Source organism: Chanos chanos, chromosome 4 (assembly GCF_902362185.1).
Source record: "Chanos chanos chromosome 4, fChaCha1.1, whole genome shotgun sequence".
NCBI lineage: Eukaryota > Metazoa > Chordata > Actinopteri > Gonorynchiformes > Chanidae > Chanos > Chanos chanos.
In genome coordinates this window covers 989,500-1,004,499 of record NC_044498.1, presented here as the reverse complement: position 1 = coordinate 1,004,499, position 15,000 = coordinate 989,500, and the positions used below count along the sequence as shown (strand labels likewise).

The following is a 15,000-nucleotide window of genomic DNA, read 5'->3' as shown; positions in this document are numbered from 1 at the left end:
GTGTCTGTGTGTGTGCGTGTGTGTGTGAGGAATAGAGCAGTGTGTGTGTGTGTGTGTGTGTGAGGAATAGAGCAGTGTGTGTGTGTGTGTGTGTGTGTGCGCGCGTGAGGGCTCTGGAGGTGAGGACGGAGCAGGCTGGATCGGTGTGGTGTGACCTACTTCTCTGCAGAGAGAGATAGTCATCGTTCTTCAGATGAACCAGTGTAATTACGCCACACAATGCAGGCAGACTCACTGAACAGCCCAGTCCTTAAAGCAGCTCATTAAAGCCCTGACTGAGTCATATCAGGAGTGCTTAGTTCTCCACACACCCCCCCTTTCACCGCCACGAGCTCCTCCACTCTGGATTTTACTGCCTCAATCATATCTCATCCCAACGACACAGACCGCGGCCGGAATCCGACGCGCTGCCACGGGCCGCGGAGAGCCGCTTTCACGATAAGTCTGCTAACCTCGTCACCGGATCGTTATCGTTTCTTTTATAAAGGCTTTGCTATTTATTCATTAAAGATGTAACGTAATTAAACAATTAATTACACAGTTCATTAAACGGTTTTTCTCCGGCCCTGACTGAGCGATTCTGAAGGTGGTGAGTTGGGGGTTTGAATCCTAAACGGCGGCTGTCCCAGTGAACGCCGGGGGGGGTGGGGGGTGGGATCTAATCTATCCCGCACTAACCAGTGGACCTTCAGAAACAAGCGCATATCTCCCATTCACTGATTACAAATGAACCTTTGGTTTCTACTCCATTTTGGACAGGAAGTGGAGAGAAAAGAACGACAAGCGGTTGCCTGGGAAACACCATCACTTCCTTCTATTGGCCGCGTGAATGTAGTGACATCAGAGACAGGGAAGGTATTTTGCATCAGTGAGGTAAGAGAGGAAATTCAATTAATGCTGTTTATTTAATTCATTCACCTCATTCCACAACAGATATCCCTGAACAATAAACAGGAAGACTGTGCAAATTTAATCCTGGTTATGAAATGTTCTGCCGTCAGTTAAGAGGATCAAATTATTCACAACTCCGTCAAAAGAAGGCAGAGCTTCAAAGGCGCAGCGTTTCTGTGTTAAAACCCGCAGTCTGAACTGGTCTGTGTTAAAACCAGCACTTTGAACTGGTCTGTCTTAAGACCAGCAGTCTGAACTGGTCTGTGTTAAAACCAGCACTTTGAACTGGTCTGTCTTAAGACCAGGAGTCTGAACTGGTCTGTCTTAAGACCAGCAGTCTGAACTGGTCTGTCTTAAACCCAGCAGTCTGAACTGGTCTGTCTTAAGACCAGCAGTCTGAACTGGTCTGTCTTAAGACCAGCAGTCTGAACTGGTCTGTGTTAAAACCAGCACTTTGAACTGGTCTGTGTTAAAACCAGCACTTTGAACTGGTCTGTCTTAAGACCAGCAGTCTGAACTGGTCTGTCTTAAACCCAGCAGTCTGAACTGGTCTGTCTTAAGACCAGCAGTCTGAACTGGTCTGTCTTAAAACCTGCAGTCTGAACTGGTCTGTGTTAAAACCAACAGTCTGGACTGGTCTGTGTTAAAACCAGCAGTCTGAACTGGTCTATGTTTAAACCAGCAGTTTGAACTGGTCTAAGAGACATATTTTCACTATTTACAGTCAATTAGGAAACAGTTGAAAGGCCAATCTTAAGAATGAGTGAGAAGCTCTGGGAGGGAACCTCTGTGTCCTTATCTTTGTTTTTTGAGAGGACACATCCGTTTAAGTATATTTCCATGCATGTCCTAACACACACACACACACACACACACACATGCACACACACACACACACGCACACTGAAAACCCTCTGCAGAGACATATATCTCCTATATAGTCTCCTTTTCAATCTGCCATGAGCATGTTTTATGACTGTCATCCAGGCTCTCATGTGGTAACACACACACCACACACACACACAGACATACAAACACACACACACACCACACACACACCACACCAAACACACACACACACACCACACACATACACAGACATACACACACACGCACACCACACGCACACACCACACACACACACTGTGTCCGTACCTGAGGGAACAGAGGCGGGGCTGAAAGGGGAGAACAGATCAGACGGGGTCTGATGGGCCAGCGTGGGATCCAGACTGTTGGCGGGGGAGGCCGGGGTCTGCGGGGGGTGGGGGGGGGGGGGGGGGGGGGGGGGGGAAGACTGACAGCTGTCACATCAGTTCATCCAACACATTGGTCTAATTATCTAGAAGTATCTACATTTCAATTATCTATAAGTATCTACATTTTAATTATCTATAAGTATCTACAGTTTAATGATCTATTCAGTATCTATAGTTTAATTATCCAGTCAGGGGAGAGAGCAGAAAGCCCAGGCTGACATCACACAGATGAACACAGACATTTCTGCTAAAACTGATCTCCCACTTATACTGTCTACAGACAGCTCAACCAACAGGCAGGACTGCCACCTTTCATTTCATTTAGTGCATAGCCTAGTCTACATAGTGTAAAATACAGCATGTGAATGTCTGTGAGCCTGTGTACGTGTGAGTAAGTGTGTGGTTGTGTGTATAGGTGTGCGTCTGAGACCTCATTTATGTATGTGTATAAGTGTGTGTGTGTGTGTGTGTGTGTGTGTGTGTACCCACCGAGGGAGAGGTAATATCTGGAGGGGTGGACATGTCTCCAAAAAGCTCTAACTGGTTGATGTTCTGCAAATCAGAGAAGCACATTTGACAGCACACATCAGTCACCATGGCAACACTGCACCACCCACACAAACCCATGCTCTGACTCAGACAGGGCTCCTACCTGCGTGGGCAGGAAACGGGCGTGGCTGACCTGCAGCAGTGACGGGTGAATGAGGGACAGGAGAGCATGGAGTGTTTATGATTGGTTGACTGGTGAGGGTGACATACGTTACCGTAACAACACACACAGGAAAGTCACACTCTTCAGGCAGAGCAGAGTTCAAAGTCATATTCCAGCATAATCATTTCCATTCAGTATTTCTCCCAGTTATGATGCCCATATGACACTCAAAACACTAACACGCATCTGCCAGCAGTGCCAGGGCTTAGCTATCAGTGGGCAGGGCTTAGCTATCAATGGGCAGGGCTTAGCTATCAATGGGCAGGGCTTAGCTATCAATGGGCAGGGCTTGGCCATTAATGGGCAGGGCTTGGCTATCAATGGGCAGGGCTTGGGTATTAGTGGGCAGGGCTTGGCTATCAGTGGGCAGGGCTTGGCTATTAGTGGGCAGGGCTTGGCTATCAGTGGGCAGGGCTTAGCTATTAGTGGGCAGGGCTTGGCTATCAATGTGCAGGGCTTGGCTATCAATGGGCAGGACTTGGCTATTAGTGGGCAGGGCTTAGCTATCAGTGGGCAGGGCTTGCCTAACAATGGGAAGGGCTTGGCTATTAGTGGGCAGGGCTTGGCTATCAATGTGCAGGGCTTGGCTATTAGTGGGCAGGGCTTGGCTATCAGTGGGCAGGACTTGGCTATTAGTGGGCAGGGCTTGGCTATCAGTGGGCAGGGCTTGGCTATCAATGGGCAGGACTTGGCTATTACTGGGCAGGGCTTGGCTATCAGTGGGCAGGGCTTGGCTATTAGTGGGCAGGGCTTAGCTATCAGTGGGCAGGGCTTGGCTATCAATGGGCAGGGCTTGGCTATTAGTGGGCAGGGCTTAGCTATCAGTGGGCAGGGCTTGGGTATCAGTGGGCAGGGCTTAGCTATTAGTGGGCAGGGCTTAGCTATCAGTGGGCAGGGCTTGGCTATCAGTGGGCAGGGCTTGGCTATCAGTGGGCAGGGCTTGGCTATTAGTGGGCAGGGCTTGGCTATCAGTGGGCAGGGCTTGGCTATTAGTGGGCAGGGCTTGGCTATCAGTGGGCAGGGCTTGGCTATTAGTGGGCAGGGCTTAGCTATCAGTGGGCAGGGCTTGGCTGTTAGTGGGCAGGGCTTAGCTATCAGTGGGCAGGGCTTGGCTATTAGTGGGCAGGGCTTAGATATCAGTGGGCAGGGCTTGGCTATCAGTGGGCAGGGCTTGGCTATCAGTGGGAAGGGCTTAGCTATCAGTGGGCAGGGCTTGGCTATCAGTGGGCAGGGCTTGGCTATCAGTGGGCAGGGCTTGGCTATTAGTGGGCAGGGCTTGGCTATCAGTGGGCAGGGCTTGGCTATCAGTGGGCAGGGCTTGGCTATTAGTGGGAAGGGCTTGGCTATCAGTGGGCAGGGCTTGGCTATTAGTGGGCAGGGCTTAGCTATCAGTGGGCAGGGCTTGGCTGTTAGTGGGCAGGGCTTAGCTATCAGTGGGCAGGGCTTGGCTATCAGTGGGCAGGGCTTGGCTATCAGTGGGCAGGGCTTGGGTATCAGTGGGCAGGGCTTGGCTATCAGTGGGCAGGGCTTGGCTATCAGTGGGCAGGGCTTGGCTATCAGTGGGCAGGGCTTGGCTATGAGTGGGCAGGCTCAATCAGGGGGACTGTGGCCAGGACAGAAATGTGACCTGAACGAACAGTTGGACTGACTCTGAAAACACAGCTACAGTCTTTGACAGGGCAGGGAATGGAGCCACACCTTTATCATTGCAACGACCAACATGTTCACTCTTATAGAGACAAAACAGGGATTGATGTCTGCACAGTGCTAATGTTTAAGGCTTTGTTCATTCAGCAACCGAGATGTGAGGGGTCATTTGAAACTGACAGTGAAGAAATGCCTGATATTGCCCTTGTATGTAAAAGCGTCAGTCCCCAGGGAAGAATGATGGAAACATTATCTACATGTTTATGAAGACAGATGAGTTTATGTGTAGTGTTAATAACTCTGGTGTGTTTTATGTGCAGTGTTAATAACTCTGGTGTGTAGTGTTAATAACTCTGGTGTGTTTTATGTGTAGTGTTAAAAACTCTGGTGTGTAGTGTTAATAACTCTGGTGTGTTTTATGTTTAGTGTTAATAACTCTGGTGTGTTTTATGTGTAGTGTTAATAACTCTGGTGTGTTTTATGTGTAGTGTTAATAACTCTGGTATGTTTTATGTGCAGTGTTAATAACTCTGGTGTGTTTTATGTGTAGTGTTAATAACTCTGGTGTGTTTTATGTGTGGTGTTAATAACTGGTGTGTTTTATGTGTAGTGTTAATAACTCTGGTGTGTTTTATGTGTAGTGTTAATAACCCTGGTGTGTGTTATGTGTAGTGTTAATAACTGGTGTGTTTTATGTGTAGTGTTAATAACCCTGGTGTGTTTTATGTGTAATGTTAATAACTCTGGTGTGTAGTGTTAATAACTCTGGTGTGTTTTATGTGTAGTGTTAATAACTGGTGTGTTTTATGTGTAGTGTTAATAACCCTGGTGTGTTTTATGTGTAGTGTTAATAACTCTGGTGTGTTTTATGTGTAGTGTTAATAACTCTGGTGTGTTTTATGTGTAGTGTTAATAACTCTGGTGTGTTTTATGAGTAGTGTTAATAACCCTGGTTTGAGGTAAAGTGTGGTGTAAAAGCTACAGGTAAGGAGTTGACGTTTGTCTGTCTGAGTGAGAGAGGGCTCCAGGCTCATCAGTAAAGCTGATCCAACCCACTACGTTCAGCCGTGAAACCTTTCAAGCTTTTAAATACACAGTCGGAGATTTCCATAAAACTCAATTACAGTCCATGTTTTCTCCAAAGAGAATGATTGACTTTCCCGGGAATATCCTGCGTGTTGTGTCTGATTTGCGCTGAATGGTGTGGGCCGTGTGTGAGGCGTGTCATTATGACTGAATGGACAGAGCAGGAGAGGGGAGAGCACGTCTGGATGAGTGGAAAAGCATTTTACCATTACTGACAGAGGCTGTAACGCAGAGCAGAAACGACTGTCTCTCCAGCACAAATAAAGGATTTTTTTTAATAGTCTCCGTATCCACTTGGCTTGAAAGGTTCTAATTTTTCACGTTTTCCCCACGCACACCGCCTTTCATTTCCCTGACAGTGTTTTTTTTTTCTCTTTCATTTCTGCGATAGTGTTTTTTTCTCTTTCATTCTCTCAGGGCTGCAACGCTGGAGCACTGAAATGGTGATATACACTGACCCCTGCTGCTGTGAAGGGACAGGGAGACACACACACACACACACACACACTCACACACACACATGCATGCACACAAGCACACACACAAACACACACGCACGCACGCACGCACACGAACACGCAAGCGCACGCACATGCATGCACACACGCACACACACACACACACATATACACACTCTCTCTCCCTCTCTGTGATGTGGATTTGACCTTTGAGACCACTCTGAAGGCAGTAGAGAGCGGAGCATGTGGAGAGAGCCACGGGGCTGTTATTTTCTCTCTCCTGTGAATCAGCAGGTTGCCATGGAGACAAAGTGACCCAGCGAAGCCCTGATTTAACTATGAAGGGTCAGCGAAACAGGAAGGGTCAGCGAAACAAGGACAGACAGGAGGAGGTCACACAGAACAAACACAGCACTTTGGGGTCATTCTGCGGACGCGGGCGCCAGGGCAGGTGACAGAGAGAGTTGGGGAGAAGGAGACTCAGGAGAGGACTGGTCCCGCATGTCTGAGAGACAAGCTGTACCTCCAACACACTGACTAAGGTCTGTCACAAACAGGCTTTACAGAGACTTCACTCAAAGCCCAACCCTTCTGAGTTCACTGGCGCTCTCTTGTAAGAGCTTGTAGTTGTTAGCGCATAAAGAAGTTGTGTTTTTGAAAAACCAACGGGTTAAAAGCTATCCAAAACAAAACAAAACAAACAAACAAGCAAACAAAAGGAAGCAAGTTTCTATTATTATTATTATTATTATTATTATTATTATTATTATTATTATTATTATCATTGTTGTTGTTGTTATTGTTTGGTACCTGCAGGGTCACAGGGAAGTGTAGGGGGAGTTTGGGGGCTCTGTCTGTCTTACCTTAGTGACCAGCAATAAGTCAGCATCAAGATCCAGCAGAGTGAACTGGTCTTTCTGACCATTCTGAAAGAATAAGATGGTGTTAGATGGAGGATGAGATGGAGGAACATTGTGACACAGACATGCACACTTAGAGAGAGAGAGGGAGAGGGAGAGAGGGAGAGAGAGAGGGTGGATGTGGGGTGAGGTGTGTGAAGGTGTGTGTGTGGTAGGGAGAGACAGGACAGACCCAGGGGAGATGGAAACGTTTTTACCTGTCCAGGGAAAGGTCAAACTAAGCACAGGTTCAGCCTCCTCTACCTCAGTAAACAGACCTCATTCATGGCCCCTGCATCTACCTCCTCCCTCCATCCCTCTCTTTTCTCCGTGGGCCCAGACTCAGCTGTTCACTGCGCAGGGAGGTGAATGTCGCCCCCACCCTCGCCCTCGCCCCCCCCCCCTCCCCGGCCCCCGGGCGCAGTAATTGGTGGAGAGGGAGGTGAATAGAAAGCCTGTATTTTAACTGCGTGCCAGGATTTAATGGAAAAATAATGTGATGGTATGGGCTTCCCAAGGGAGCAGGCAACACGCAGGAAACCATGAACAGCATCTGCCTCCGTCTGAAACAGCGCACACACACACACACACTGCTACAAACCCAGCACACACACCACTACAGACCCAGCACACACACCACTACAAACTCAGCACACACACAAACACACAGGAGAGGAGGGGAGGGGGGGTGGACAGGGGCAGGAGAGAGGAGGATATAAAAATGAGGAGAGAAAAGAGGAAAAGAGAGATCCCCATCACGCATACTAAAAGACCTGACAGGTACAACATACACACACACACACACACACACGCACACACACGCACACATACACACACACACACACACGCACACACACACGTTTGCCTGTGCACACACACAGAAAAAGGGAGAGAGAGAGAGAGAGAGAGAGAGAGAGAGAGAGAGAGAGAGAAAGAGCGGAAGAGAATGCATACAAACAGGATAAGAAACATGCACTGCACACAGATGACAGAATGGCGGTGTTCGCATGCTCAGCGCAGGTCTGTTAACATGGACTGCTGTGAGTGTTAGCTCTTAGCGTTTAGCCCCGGGCCCAGAGTGACGGACAGGAGCAGGCAATTAAAACATGTCCTCTGAAGCAGATAAGAACTCTGTCTAATGGAAAAGCAATGGAATTCACCCACTGCCATTTATGTGTGTCTAAGCTAAGAGAAAATGGACAAAGGCAGAGAGAGAGAGAGAGAGAGAGAGAGAGAGAGAGAGAGAGAGAGAGAGAGAGAGAAAGAGAGAGAGAGAGAGAGAGAGAGAAAGAGAGAAAGAGAGAGAGAGAGAGAGAGAGAGAGAAAGAGAGAGAGTGAGAGAGAAAGAGAGAGAGAGAGAGAGAGAGAGGGAGAGAGAGAAAGGGAGAGAGAGCAAGAGAGAGAGAATGAGAAGAAGATAAACATTAGACAGGCTAGCATCCGTTCATTCCTAGCTCATCTCTGTTCTCCATTAGCGGACAACCTTGACTTCTAACAGCAGGAAAAACAAATCATATCTCAGTGATTTGTGCTCACCGCCTGGGCTCAGCGGCAGGACTCTCTGGCCCTGACCTTCCTGCGCTTCTCAAAGTCAGTGTGTGTGTGTGTGTGTGTGTGTGTGTGTGTGTGTGTGTGTGTGTGCAGCGTGTGTAGAGCGTGTTCTGCTTAACTGAAGCCCACAGCAGAACTACACACACACACACATGCCAGCTATGAACCTTTTTACAGGCTCTGCACAATCACCATGACGACGCAAATGGTCACGGAAAATCTACGAGTGCACGTCGAGTTTAATGTGAAGAAACATTTGTGTGGTTCTCAGAGCTCAGATGGTCTTAGACACACTGCAGGTGTCGAGTTTAATGTGAAGGAACATTTGTGTGGTTCTCAGAGCTCAGATGGTCTTAGACACACTGCAGGTGTCGAGTTTAATGTGAAGGAACATTTGTGTGGTTCTCAGAGCTCAGATGATCTTAGACACACTCCAGGTGTCAAGTAATGAAAGCAATCAGAGTGTTTAAAGGCCTCTCTGTCAGGCATCTTCTCAGACCCACGCTGTAATCCGTGTGCACGTGTACTCTGAGGCCTGTAGTGTGGTGCTGTGGCCTAATCCTGTTCAAAGCTCTCTCTCTCTCTCTCTCTCTCTCTCACTCTCTCCATCTCCCTTCATTTCTTACAGTCCCACTGCCCAGCCTTCTATCTTCATCAGCATGACTACCTATCAATTAAACGTGTCCTGGGAGACGTAATTATCCACATGCATGTGCTCTGCATACAATTAACACTGCCTACTTAATTAACAGTGTCTGTCTAATCTCCAATGCCCAGAATGAGCATGTAAACACACAAACACACACATCCACAGACTAGAGGGAGACAGAGAGAGAGAAAGAGAAAGACAGAAAGAAAAAGAGACAGAGACAGAGGGAACGATCTCGTGATTTCATGTTTTTCTCTTTAATACTAAAATAGAGTAATGTATCTGTGAAGAACTTCCAGACATTCAGTCTGATTCACTAAATCACATGCTTTTTTTTTTTTGCTTCCTTCTGGACCAGGCAGACTGATTCATTACTGTGAGTCAGTGGACTCATCCGTATTACAGTGGCAGTCATTCACTCTGTTGATTCAACACTGAAGTTCGAACCTTAAGCCAATTCTACGGTCCAGTGTGTTCTACCCTGGAGCCTCGTAAGCCCCGCCCCCATGGATCCATCCAGCCAATCATTGACTACCGAGTGTCTCCACTGTCAACTGACAACTTGGATCCAACGTCACGGGTGTGAACTAAAACCAAAAATGTGCTTTCACTTGCTGGGCACTGTTGGTGGCTAACCCTGTCCTTAGCTCAGAGTTCTGATCAAAATCACTTGAAGTGTTTGACATGGTGAGTGGTTATGTTCTGTGGGTGAGGGGAGGAACAGGTCACGCCTACAGTGTGGAGAACAGCGTGTTCCCACAGTGTCTGTAAAATTTGTGTGATAAAATTCAGCTGATGATTCTGAGGGTTTTATTTTGAGCCACTCTGATTGACAGGGCAGGTCAAGGCGCGGCTTATGATCTCTCCGGTCAGAGTCGGAGTCAGAAACAAAAGTGAGGAGAACAGGGAGACGGAGAGTGTGTGTACAAGGCCAACCAGCTGAAAAGGTGTTGACAGAGCAAACAGACCAGCAGTAACAGGAACAAACAGACAGACTGACTGACTGACTGACAGACTGACTGATGCGCTGACAGGAGAATCAGACACAACTCAATGGCCATTTCACAAGCAGGCAGTAAAAACTCATCCACCATTCTGAGACAGAGACAGCAGAGACAGGTTCTCTTTAAACCAATAAAAACAAGTCTCAACAGCACTGCGCGAGCTGATTGGTTTAATTTTGAGACGGGATGTTGCTGCGATGCTGTCTTACAGAGAGTGAGGACACTGATACGTTTCAGATATTTGAAGAAGATTTAAAGTTATTTTGCAACGCTGGCTGTCTCCTCTTAGAAATGGACGGGTGTCATCAGCAGAGAACAGGCATTCTCCAGGATTACTGCATGCACGTTTCCGGAACATTCAGAAACAGACACTGGTACTGCAGAAGCTCAAAGGCTCAGCCATCAAAATGCCACTGAGAACACACACACACACACACACACAGCCTCAGCAAATCTCTCATCATAGCAGGCACAGAACACACAGAAGAAAATCAGCCTCTGACGCATATACACACACACACACAGAACAGAAGAACCAAACACACACACACACACACACACACACACACACACACACACACACACACAGGACAGAAGAACCAAACGCATACACACACACACACAGAACATTCAGTCATGAACAGGCTACAGGCTGTGACACTAGGACAAAGACTGTGGGAAAACGTTTAAGATTCAGTCAGAGTTTTGGTCATGTTCACTTCACAGCAAAAAGAACCCATGAGTGACTGAACATCAGATCCACTCACAGAGAACAGTTGTGTTCTACAGGCAGTGATTGGCTGCGGTCAGGGCAGAGGGGAGTGGTCTCCTAAACACATGACCACTGTTCAGGGCCTCTCAACCCTGACACCTGATAAAACACAACGGTTTCCTGTCGGGCAGGGATGGCGGACAGAACAGGACGGGACAGCCAAGACATGCAGCCCAGCTCACAGCGATGGCAGGGGAGAGAGAGATACAGAGAGAGAGAGTTTGGGAGAGAGAGATACAGAGAGAGAGAGTCTGGGAGAGAGAGATACAGAGAGAGAGAGTTTGGGAGAGAGAGGTACAGAGAGATAGAAGTTGGGAGAGAGAGGTACAGAGAGATAGAAGTTGGGAGAGGGAGATACAGGGAGGAGAGTTTGGGAGAGGGAGGGACAGAAAGAGAGAGTTTGGGAGAGGGAGGTAGAGAGAGAGGAGAGGTTGGGAGAGGGAGGGACAGAGAGAGGAGAGGTTGGGAGAGGGACAGAGAGAGGAGAGGTTGGGAGAGGGAGTTAGAGAGAGAAGAGAGGTTGGGAGGGGGAGGGACAGAGAGGGGAGAGGGAGGGACAGAGAGAGGAGAGGTTGGGAGAGGGAAGGAGAGAGGAGAGGGAGTTAGAGAGAGAGGAGAGGTTGGGAGAGGGAGGGAGAGAGAGAGGAGAGGTTGGGAGAGGGAAGGAGAGAGGAGAGGGAGGTAGAGAGAGAGGAGAGGTTGGGAGAGGGAGGGACAGAGAGAGGAGAGGTTGGGAGAGGGAGGGAGAGAGAGAGGAGAGGTTGGGAGAGGGAAGGAGAGAGAGAGGAGAGGTTGGGAGAGGGAGTTAGAGAGAGAGGAGAGGTTGGGAGAGGGAGGGAGGGAGAGAGAGAGGAGAGGTTGGGAGAGGGAGGGAGAGAGAGAGGAGAGGTTGGGAGAGGGAGTTAGAGAGAGAGGAGAGATTGGGAGAGGGAGTTAGAGAGAGAGGAGAGGTTGGGAGAGGGAGTTAGAGAGAGAGGAGAGGTTGGGAGAGGGAGGGAGAGAGAGAAGAGGTTGGGAGAGGGAGTTAGAGAGAGAGGAGAGGTTGGGAGAGGGAGTTAGAGAGAGAGGGGAGGTTGGGAGAGGGAGGGAGTGAGAGAGGAGAGGTTGGGAGAGGGAGGGACAGAGAGAGGAGAGGTTGGCTGGCTGAGAGTGCTGATGGGGGGTGCACCAACAGACACACAGTTCCACTCACAGGATGTCGCTTTGGGACGTCATACACCCCCTCCTTTTGTTGGCTGGTGGGGACCTGGGGGGGGGGGAGGAGGGTAATCCGCCCCGCCGAATGAACACACGAGCAAAAAGAAGTTATTCTCAACTCAACTCAACGTTTATCTTCAACTCAGCATTTATCAGGAGTAGGGATAGTAATGAACAGAGGAAGAAAGACATTTTTTTCATGGCAGCGTCTTTTTTCAGGAAATGAATGACTGTGTCATGTCCTGACTTTGTATGTATGTGTGTGTATGTGTGTGTGCGGGCATGTGCGTGTGTGTGTTGTACGCACATGCCTGTATGTGAGAGAAAATCCATGTGTATCTTTGTCAAAAACCGTACGTAGATCTAGGTGTTTAACCCTTCCCATATCGCACACTGGTTTACGGTGTTTCTTTCACGCGTGTGTGGTTTGCGTGTTTTTGTCTTCACTGCCTGTGCAGGGTCATTTCACGTCGTCACATCAGTGACCTTAAGTAAAGCCAATCAGACGGCCCATTCCAGTCCATGTCCTCCTCCTCATTGGCTGGTTTATGTGGGCAGTTGTGTATAATTTGCCGTTGTCCTTATTTTCCGGCGGCCCGCCAGGCTGATTATCGCTCACCACGTTCTCCTGGCGTGTTTATTTCAGACGATTTCTCCACCTCTTTTTCTCTGGGATCAAACAACAGCACCGATGATTAATCACTCGCGCTCTTTCATCTCAAGACTGTGAAGTGGAGGAGGACAGACTGCTGTTTCAGTCAAAAAAAAAAATTCTCATCCAGACCCAGGAAGGTCAGCCCACTCTCCTCCGCAGTCAGCCCAGTGAGGGTGAGGCTAAATCAGGCAGCAGCCAAGGCTCTCCTGCCTCCCTGGAGCTTACTGAGGGTCACTGAGTTTATGTCAATCCTCATACTCTCCAGACGGTCTGTCTTCATTTATTTTTCATTTCAGTCAGAGGACGCGAAATGAAGCCATTTTTTACTGTTCAAACGTAGGTTTAGAGATAAAAAGAAAAAAATACAAAAAAGAGGGAGCTTCCTAAATGTTTTTTCACTAATTTGTTTGTTTAGTGCAGTTATGTGATGGCAATATATATGGATACACAGAGAAAGTACATCTGTGTGATTCAGTGATTGTGACGTGTATGTGTGTGTGTAGGTGTGTAGGCATGTGCGTGTATGTGTGTGTGTGTGTGTGTGTGCGTGTGATTTTGTGATTGTGACGTGTGTGTGTGTGTGTGTAGGTGTGTAGGCATGTATGTATGTGTGTATGTGTAGGTGTGTGATTTAGTCACGGTCAGTGGGTTAGTGCAAGTAGGAGCACGACTGTCCCAGTGGGTGTATTCTGCACAAATCTTCCCTGACATTGTGCAGTCTGCCAACACTCAAAGTGAAGTGTGCAGAGATTCAATGCGAGTTGGCTTACACGCTTCTTTGTCTCGTGTTCAGAGTGTTTAGTGTGTGGAGACTCGTGTTCAGAGCGTGTAGTGTGTGGAGACTCGTGTTCAGAGTGTTGAGTGTGTGGAGACTCGTGTTCAGAGCGTGTAGTGTGTGGAGACTCGTGTTCAGAGTGTTGAGTGTGTGGAGACTCGTGTTCAGAGTGTTTAGTGTGTGGAGACTCGTGTTCAGAGTGTTGATTGTGTGGAGACTCGTGTTCAGGGTGTTGAGTGTGTGGAGACTCGTGTTCAGAGCGGTTAGTGTGTGGAGACTTGTGTTCAGAGCGTTGAGTGTGTGGAGACTCGTGTGGATGATTTTTTAGACAGCGGGCAAATGTCTCTCCCCCATCAGCCTGGAGCAGCTCATGTCTGCTCAGAGTGGCAAGCACAGGGCTGAGGGCTGCGTCAAAATTTGCCCAGTGCTGGATCACACACAGGAGTGAATTAGCATGATTTACACAGGTACAGATTTAAGGTTAAGGGTCAAACTAACTGACGCTGCGCTGTCTCCAGGTGACACCGCAGGACGTCAGGCAGGGTGGACAGTTGCCGTGAGACCCGATTCAGATTTCTGTGGCGTCGTGCTTTCAGCCTCAGCCGCAGGTGGCAAGACAAACCTGCATCTGAGGGTAACGCACCTGCTGTTGTCATGGCCACGCGGGCCGGGAGCGAGGAACTCCGCGGAGCGAGAATGTCTGAGAGGGGCTCCACGGCCAATAAGACTGAGACGCGGTGCCGTCTGTTCACGCTAATTCACAGGTGTGTGTTCTGTCAACGACACGCTAATTCACAGGTGTGTGTTCTGTCAACGACACGAGGGAGCTGTCTCCATCACTTCCATCACACACCACTTTAATCATCTGCTTTAGGCAGAGAACAGGCCTGGGGTGCCCACCCAAGGACTCAGAGAAATGTCAAACGGTTGTCAGCGAGTATTTCAGCTGTCAGATGTAAGTGCAGTGTGTTTTGTAAAAGTAATGAATTTTTTTTTTTTAATGTTCATGTAAAACAATTAAGACTTTATTTTTATGTGTAGGAATGGTGGTTTTGATTGGGTATTGTTTTTGCTATTTTTCGTCTGTTTGTTTTGTGCTCCAATCCTTGGACAAATGAAAGAGAGGGACTCAGTCAAGTACCTGATAAATGCTCTCCTCTGATTGGTCACGGATGGGTTCATGTCCCGCCTCAAACACAATGTACTACAACATCGGCAGCACAGGAAGAAAAAAGGGAAAAGGGGGGAAAAGAGAGAGAGAGAGAGAGAGAGAGAGAGGGAGAGAGAGGAGGGAGAATAGGAAGCAGAGAGGTGAGCGATTAAACAGAATCAACAGTGGGCACAGTGCCGAAGGCAGAGCAGCGACCTCATGGCCTTGTGGGATAGCGCCAGTCCCCCAGACTGATTGGAGTTTCGGCTTCGACCTTCAGGAGCATGCACTGAGAGAA

General features: G+C 48.4%; 1 protein-coding gene across 1 annotated transcript in view; it reads right to left on the bottom strand.

The window, feature by feature from the left end:
* Positions 1 to 15,000, bottom strand: part of dab1a (DAB adaptor protein 1a) — a 55,041-nt gene that overhangs the window by 14,899 nt on the left and 25,142 nt on the right. The window contains exons 7-11 of the mRNA XM_030770724.1: positions 14,694 to 14,756; positions 12,118 to 12,171; positions 6,914 to 6,976; positions 2,637 to 2,699; positions 2,047 to 2,143 (exon numbers count right to left, since the gene is read on the bottom strand). Coding sequence (XP_030626584.1) covers positions 2,047 to 2,143; positions 2,637 to 2,699; positions 6,914 to 6,976; positions 12,118 to 12,171; positions 14,694 to 14,756 — 340 coding nt within the window. The remainder of the gene's footprint in view (positions 1 to 2,046; positions 2,144 to 2,636; positions 2,700 to 6,913; positions 6,977 to 12,117; positions 12,172 to 14,693; positions 14,757 to 15,000) is intronic.